We start from the raw sequence: 8,971 nt of genomic DNA, 5'->3' as shown, positions 1-8,971 counted from the left end.
TCTTTCCAACTTAAAAGTTCCGAAAATTTAAATTTTGTATTATTTGATGAATATTATAAAATGCATAAGTTGTTATAACATCTTATACAAACTCATCATAGATAACCGTCTTACATTTTTCATGTTAAGATTTGTTAGCCAAAATTTAGAACGTTATTATAATAAGGTCTTGTTGTTCATAGATAAAAATTTGCCTATGGACCAAAATATTTGAAGGCCACGGTAAGTACTTGGTTTTCAAACGGGTACTAGGGATGCTTGAGATAAGATAAAATGTTCGTCAGGTCATATAAAAGTATATTGGCGAATGACCGACTTGTGACAGCCATCATCATGAAACTTTTCGTAGTTCTTTGTTGTTTTGTTCTTGCACAGGCTCAAATTCCAAAGCCATGTGGTAAGTTTTATATGCATATATATAAAAATTACGAAAGATTTTTTTTTATTCTTTATATTGAATCTATCGATATGATAAGAGTTGTCTTGTCAGTAACACTATTACATAACAAAATGTATAACTAAAGCTTTGTCATCTTGAACGCAGCAAGCACATTTGGTATCATTGCGTTGATAAAGCAAGCTAGCTTTATGCAACATATGATTCTGTTTTTAAAGCACGATAGCTTAAAATGAAAACCCATTTATTTATTATTAACATATCGAAAGCATAAAATATGAAATATAAAAACAAATCCGTGTAACTCTTAAGAAATGCATAGCCACCCCACCCCGCTAACACTTGATATATTTTAAATAAGTTCAAAAATGTGATAATTCTTTATATTTTATGCAAACTTTGTTTCTTGTTTTTCAACGTTATTTGCACGTTTATTTCCGACACAAGAAATTATTAAACGTGTTGTTTTCATTTTTTACATCACTGGGTCGATACCTCTGCTGTTGAACTATCAGTCCCTGAGGGTATCATCAGCTCAGAAGTCATTATTTCGGTACTGATATGATTTAACAAACTTTACTAAAATTGTCTGTTTATAAATTTGATATTATTTAGAAACTAAGGTTTCAACTCCCTCAAACAAAGTTGGCTTAAGATGAATTTGGCTTTTTATTTTGAGTATTGAGACATATAGCTCTTCAACGGTTTTGGTTCTTATACATCATCGGATTTCAAATGTTTTGCTTTGAGCGTTCCTGATAAAGGTAAATCCAGAAAAGCGCTTCGGATGCAAGAAATTATTATACGTGTTGTTTTCAATTTTTTGTACCCACTTAATTAATATGTATTTCGTTATAATACTTCTGGTACTTTGTTTTAAAACTAAAAATATATCAACTGATTGTAATGAAATCTTTTGCAGGTAAACTTATCGTCTATAAAAAAGATTAACAGCTTAACCTTAATGTTAACACCAGTGTACACATTAACGTTAAAATAGGGCAAAACAACCTGCCAATACATTTGGTACTTCGCAAGGAGTAATCAACTCATTGCGCACAAATTCTGAAAAAGTGAATCTGTGTCAAGCCCTTTTATGTATCTTTTTTTTTTAAAACAAAAAAATTGTCAAAACTCAAAATAAAAAAAATAAAACTCAATATTCCCATGTTTTATAGAAAAAAGATGATGATTATGAAATATGAGTGACTAAGTACCAACGAAAGGGGAAATCATCACGGTTTACTGCAATCATAGTGTTATGTCTTATGAAGTGTCAATTTCCAAATAAAATTGGAAAACATTCAAACCTGCCATAAAAGACGCACCATAAGTAAAAACTGTCTTGTCAATAGCAGCCTTTCCGTGTCTTGATGAACAATAACTATACTTTTTGGACCTTTTTCAAAAGTCAACTCTCTTTGTAGGAAAAATTTCTTTAGTCTCAAGGGCTACTCTTATATGCAGGTTTTACTATATTGTCTCTTACCGAGGTCAAATGTGAATGAAGATAACAAATTTGTTTTAACGTGATCTTTTTGTACTAAATCAAGAGCATTTAAAATTGGCTATGTCGATGAAAATTGTATCCATAAGTGTGTTGTTAAAATATACCATCTTCAATATTTGAATTGTGTAATCATTAAGTCTCAGTTTGACCTTAAATAACATTGTTGACTGGATATGAAATCCGTAATCCTAAAGTAGATAAGTAAGCCGAGAGGGGGTCATAATCTTTCATTTCTGATCCAGATAATAAAACAAATATAAATGGTAAAATATTTATTTGCTAGTAAATCATGGGGACAGTAGTTTAATGAAGCTCAAATCAAGCAAATCGATATGAAAAAAGAAAACGCAAGTTGACATGTACTCCAAGAGGAGCAAGATCAGGTGCATCGACAGGGCATGCATCTCCTGCTATGATTGTACAACCCTCCATTTGAATGCACCTGGAATTAGAATTTCCCTTTCGGCAATTAGTTTGACAAGTTTAATTCTACTGTTTATATTCTTTTTATTTGTTTTGTCTTCTGAATGAATAAAATAAGTATGGCGTTCATTATCACTGAACTAGTATATATTTGTTTAGGGGCCAGCTGAAGGACGCCTCCGGGTGCGGGAATTTCTCGCTACATTGAAGACCTGTTGGTGACCTTCTGCTGTTGTTTTTTTCTACGGTCGGGTTGTTGTCTCTTTGACATATTCTCCATTTCCATTCTCAATTTTATTGATCTACGACAAAGGTCATTATTTGCTCTGAAACCAAGCAATACAAAGAAGGTAAACTATTATAGTAAACACAAAGAAGAAAACGTTGTTATTGAACATATAATATATATTACATCATACAACATCTAACTAAATTTATCTGTCTTAAATTTCAGAGTCGCCAAAGCAATGGGAAGGCAACATTCTTCGCGTAAGTAATCATTGATAGTTAAGTACTTATTAATCATGTTGTTACTATCACAACCAAGCCAAAGCCAAACTTTTGCCAAATGTTGAAACGTATGGATATCTCTGCTAATACAAATGCTGTATCAAGAATCAAAATCGTCTTTGTCAGACAGGATAGACGCGTGACTTAGATACCAATGGATATATAAAATTGGTCTATTTTCTTATTTCAAGAAACACCATAATCATAAGATATTACAAGTTGCACAAAACAACGAATTATTTAGTAGTTGATCGTTTAAGTGTTTGTTCTCAAATTTAAAATGGTCAGAATGTACATAAAAATCAGTACAACAAAATTACCGAATTCAATAACAAGGCGAGAAAATATAACCAATCAAAACCACTAAAATGCACAAAAAACACTAGTACCAAAAACAAATAATAAAACAGTACCGTATCAAATAATTCTTGTAGTTATTGGAAGAAAGCACACGCACAAATGCAGAAAAGTAAAATCAATATAAAAGTTTATAGATTGAACTGATATTCTTACAGGTTGATAGAGGGACTGCTGTAAAGCCAGCGAATGAAAGACTCAAAGTTAGTTACGATGAAACCAACCAAAGAGTCAGAGAGATAACTGAATATTCATTTACACCAAAACCAGGACAAGAAACGTATGAAGTTATCTATCTTCACCAAACTGTAAGTCACACTTTTATTCACGAGATTTATATAGTTGTTGACCGATGAAATAAGGTTTGGATGTTTTACTATGTTATTTCCATAAAACATACAATAACGAAAAGGATAAGATATGGAATCAGATTTCCAAAAATTAAAATAAGAAAAATTACTTTCTAGAACTCTAAATTCAAAATTACTCCTATTTGCGATTTCCCCATTTTTGTATTTCTTTGTACTTACTTACTTAATTCTCTTCGTACGTACTTGCACATGAGGCCACTACCAACGCCCTCCACTGTTGCCTGTCTTATGCCTTTCTTTCCGCTTCTCTGCATGTCATTCCCACGATTCTTAGTTCGCTTTTGTACTTAAACAACCCGTCATTGTGTTATTGTGCTATTGTAAATTGTATTCTTGTCTTTCATTTTTTGCTAATGTGCTTTGTCTATATGCCTTTTTGAGCTTCTTTGAAACATATTTGTTTGTTTTTATAGTGATTAAGATTAAAACAAAATGTTGACTGCAGTACCCCTATGTTTCACATTTTTACTTATTATGTCTGTTTGTTTATTTACACATTGTGTCAATAAAATTGAATTTAATGCAAATGTTATACAAGTTATAGAGGTGTAGCTAGCTATAAAACCAGGTTTAACACAACATTTCCTACAGAAGAAAGTGCTTCTCCATTTGCAAGTCAGGAATTTGACAGTTGTTATCCATTTGTTTGATGTGTTTGAGTTTTTGAAATTAGACTTATGTTTTGAATTTTCTCTGAGTTCAGTATTTTCTTTTTTTCTTTCTAATAATAATAAATTTAGAAATATCAGCAATAAATTTATATGCTGTCATAAGCGTAATAGCCCTTCCAAAGGTCTTAGTTGGGCAAATATATTAAAACATAGATCTAACATTTCATCTGAATTAATTGCGTTGATTGATTTGAGCTTAAGAAGTCACTATTATCATTCTCCGGTTGCAGGATTTTCTTGCTGTGTTGAAGACTCATTGGTGGTCTTTGGCTGTTTTCTGTGATCTGGCCAGTTTGTTGTCTCCTTAACAAATTCTTTATTTCCATTCTCATTTTTTTTTTATTTCATTGCAGAAAAAAGAGTATAGAATTAACCTTGTAACAAGAAAATGCAATGTAACCACCTTAACGAGACCTTTCATGCCTGATGGTGTTCCTTCAAATGCTACCTTTGAGGGATTTGCAACCGTAGGTGCTGCTGGTATCTCAGGTCAGAGTCTGAATGTACAAAATTGGAAATTGACATCAGGAACAGAAACGTTTTATGGAGTTGTCACAAGTCCTGACTGTGTTCCTGTTCAACATACACATTACATGCCACCATCTACTTTCGTCGTGTCGTCGTAAGTTACACGTTTTATTAATTTGCGCCTTGATATTTGTTCCTGCCTTTGCTTCGGTGAAAAAAAATCCCAAATAACGAAAACAAATGATATTGTGTTTTACATTCTGGTTCAAACAAAGCTACTTGTAGTTAAATCAAGAAATGAATAAATGATATTCTAATATAACATAAGAAAACGTGGTATGATTACCAATGACAAAACAATCCTTCAGAAACCAAATGACGTAAGTTTTTGAAATTATTCGTCAGCGTAGGCTTTTAATAATAAGCTCAACATCAATATGAAAAGATATAGAACAATTTAAAAGAGAAAATTAACAAACGAAAAAACAAAAATTATATACATAGCAACAACCACTTAACTACAGGCTCTTGACTTTTGACATGCTTATACATAATGTAGGGGTGGGGGGCTTGAAGATTTTAGAGTGTGCCCAACCTACCTTCACCTGGAACAGTGTAACAGCACTACATATGAACAAACTTTAAAAATCTATTGAAAAGAACTTGACTCATCGTACTACACGGATAAAAAAATCTTTTAAAAAACCCACTTAAGACGCAAATTACCGGTCTGATAGTATTCGCAGTAATAGAAAGCTATTTTTCTATTAAGCAACTAACCAAACAAAAAATCATGTATCCAGGATAATATATATGGTCTAGCGCTCCGGTTATAGTGTAAGGCAATTTCGTGCGACGATTACTTCGTAGCCAAATTTCCAGATCTAGCGTTGTTGGGCGATTTAAATATACAAGTACAAATCAAAATACATATAGTGTAAAGAAATCATTAACAATCTAGAAAATATAAGTGTGTACAATGCCAAAATATACGTATCGATAGTATTCGAATTTTTTTTTATCATTTGAAAATGAATTTCTTATAATACGTTATCTTTCACAGGTTCTTCGACATAACAGCTGGAATAAGAGATGCTAGTGTATTCACACCACCAACCGAGTGTAACCAAGAATAAATTATAAATATTACTTTTTAAAAGTCTGAAAACAATGAGTCTTATGATGGCAGTTTTGCTTCCAAAAAATATTCTGAACTAATATCAAAACATGATATGTTGTTTTAGAAGTTTTACACTTGATCTTGTTGATTTATTACTTCTTCCCCGACCTCCAAATGTTACGATAATAAAAATATGTTGCGTATTGCATCAGAGGTCCTATGATGGACGCCCAGATGATATTTTGGTTAATTTTTGAAAGGATATCATATTCTACTGACTGTAACACTTGGCACTTCAATTGAAAAATCCACATTAGTTGAATGAGTTTGAGAGACTTTATCTAGCTTATTGTTTTCAATCTGGTCGTAAGAACGTTTTAAATATGTATAATCGCATGCCATTAGCGGTCTAGATGGAGTATCATAAAGGTTTTAATCTTAGTTTTGTTTAAAAGGGTTCGTGTTTCAATAGGTCAATAAGTGTCGTATTTTATCTTAGTTTTGAACGTTGGTGTTTTATTTATCTGTAACAGTCTCGGCTACCCCTTGCTGAAAGTTTAACATTCGGAGAAGTTTTAGGGTTATAGAATTTTCTTGGTCGATGATTCATTTTTATATTTAGACCATTCATTTACAACTACGCCTTTTCAAGATGCTTATCACGAACTCATATATAAAATAGATGTGGTTTAAATGCGACTAAGCGTTAGGATTTGTATTGCCTTTGATAACTTCAAATTAACATTACTTACCAGAAGCATAACGAACCGGATTAAACAAAACAAGATGTGAAAATATTTGAAAAATAGAGTCGGACCTTTCAAAGACAAAAAAAAGAAGAAAAACCACCAACACAGAAGATAAGTATACGAAGAAAAAAAAATAATAGCTACCCATTATTTCTTTCAAAATCTTGTCTGTGTTTTGAACGCAGCAGATAATATTTTGTTACTTTCCTTTCCCAGCACTGAGCTGCTGTTCCTCGAGATCATTAGCAGATAAGTATTCGCGCATTGGTACTGGTACGACTAACTTTTCTTTGAATCTACGTTGTTGATAAATTAAGAAATAATAATGAAATAAGGGTTCCAAATAATTCAGACAAAGTTGCTGGATGTCGGCTATTCTTTGTGTTTCCTTTGGTCATGTAGAATAATTGGTACCGCTAATGTTAAAAGTAAAATTTAAAAAATACTGAATTCAAAGGAAAATTCAAAACAGAAGGTCCCTAATCAAATGGCAAACTAAAAAGCTCAGACACATCAAACGAATAGATAAACAACTGTCATATTCCTGACTTGGTACAGTTATTTCTAATCCAAAACGACAAAATATATAAAACTTCACGGTTCTATTAATAAATAGGAAGTCTATGGTACAAGTGACCACTTAAAATACATAGATTTTAAAACAAAAATTAAATTAAGAAAATAAGAATAAAAGTTGATAGTTATTGTTAATGTAACAACTTGGTTGAAGTCGCAGCTTAACATATGGAATATGGGTTACAAGAGCGCAATTATTTGTAATGCATTTTCCATATGGTACCACTAGTGATCCGTATTTTTTTTCGAAGACTAAACAAGTGAAACTGCGAGCTTCTGCTCACTGATGATACCCCCGCCGCAAGTGGATAATATTAATAGTGTAAAAATATGCAAGTGTTCGGTAAACAGGAAGTTGTCGAGTGATGAATCTGAAAACGCACCACTCGGTAAAGCTGACTTATATAAATCCTGAAACCAATTTCTAGGAATCCTTGTGTTGTAGTTCCTGAGAAAAATGTGACGAAAATTTTCAACTTGGTTATCATGTGTAAAATCATACATGTGTTCGGTAAACAGGAATTTGTCAAGTGATCAATCTGAAAACGCATCACACTGTAAAGCTGACCCTGAAACCAAATTTCAGAAAACCTTGTATTGTAGTTCCAGAGAAAAATGCGACCAAAAATATTCATGGGACGGACGGACTGACTGACGGAAGGACAGACATAGGTAAAACAGTATGCCCCCTTTTTTTAAAGCTGGGTATAACAAACTAGGTAAAAACGGGTAGCAGTTCCTGTTACTAGAAATGTCAGTGTTGCATTACAACCAAAAAAATATATAGGGTTATGCGGCTCAAATTGACTTAAAATGCAGTTGAAAAAGATCGTCTACTTTTTCGCTTAATGCAAAAGGCATATTTATAATGGCTCTGGCGTGCAGAAATGGAAGATATTTTCAATAATTCGTAGAATGTGAATATGATTTCGGCAATTTTAAACCTAATTGGATAAGCTTTCGATTAAATGTAATTCCAATCCTGTATCAACCAATCAGAAGCCGCATAGGATTCTATTCTGAGTACCATCTTGGGTTAAAAAAGTAAAATATAAATCAATAATTGCTTACTTGTCACCATAGGCACTTGTGTGTTCTCTTAATATAGTGTATGATTCTACTGTTTTTTCTTGAATATTATTTCATTGACATAAACTGTGATGTATGCGTATTGCCACATTTAAGCCTTACTACTTAATACAAAACGTTATAGTAGAGTTTGAAGAAAATATAATATGTTTTTATCATTCCACATGTCCTACTTGATTCACGCAGAGAGATGTTAAAGAATGTAAATTGAAATGATGCACAAAAATACCAATTCATTTAAACTAACTTTACTTGAACTAGTTAGAACAAAAACAACAACAATAATAAAAACACCAACAACAACACCAACAACAGCAACAACAACAACAACAACACATAGTGTATTGATTATCATACTAATGATAACAAGTGATTCAATATGATTAAGACACATGTTATAAAATATATTTATTGAGACAAGCAAAAGAATACAAGCACATTAGCTAGTCTTTGTTAATAATATAACAAGTAAAGAAGGGAGTCACTGGGCATTACTTAATTATGTATAAACTATTTATCATTTAAGGAAACTTTCCTATGAGAGAATAAATTTCCATTTATTCTCCTAGTTTCTAGTGAATGAAAATATAACATGCAGTATAGAAATACATATTTTCGACCAATAACTTTTTAAATGCTCTACCTTCAATTTATTATTCAAAGTTAAAATGTTGAATACAAATACAGACCATTCTCTGTACTTAGTTTTTATCAGGTACGAAGGATCTGA

At 32.0% G+C, this 8,971-nt stretch overlaps 1 protein-coding gene across 1 annotated transcript; it reads left to right on the top strand.

Annotated features, from left to right (window-relative positions):
* The first annotated feature begins 245 nt into the window (after positions 1–245).
* Positions 246–5,964, top strand: LOC134709287 (mammalian ependymin-related protein 1-like). The gene is made up of 5 exons (XM_063569454.1): positions 246–397; positions 2,785–2,819; positions 3,356–3,505; positions 4,593–4,861; positions 5,771–5,964. The coding sequence occupies exons 1-5, from the start codon at positions 274–276 to the stop codon at positions 5,841–5,843; spliced, it is 651 nt and encodes a 216-aa protein (XP_063425524.1). The 5' UTR covers positions 246–273; the 3' UTR covers positions 5,844–5,964.
* Positions 5,965–8,971: the final 3,007 nt, after the last annotated feature.

This window comes from Mytilus trossulus, chromosome 3, assembly GCF_036588685.1.
Source record: "Mytilus trossulus isolate FHL-02 chromosome 3, PNRI_Mtr1.1.1.hap1, whole genome shotgun sequence".
Taxonomy (NCBI): Eukaryota; Metazoa; Mollusca; class Bivalvia; order Mytilida; family Mytilidae; genus Mytilus; species Mytilus trossulus.
This window is presented reverse-complemented; position numbering and strand designations above follow the sequence as displayed.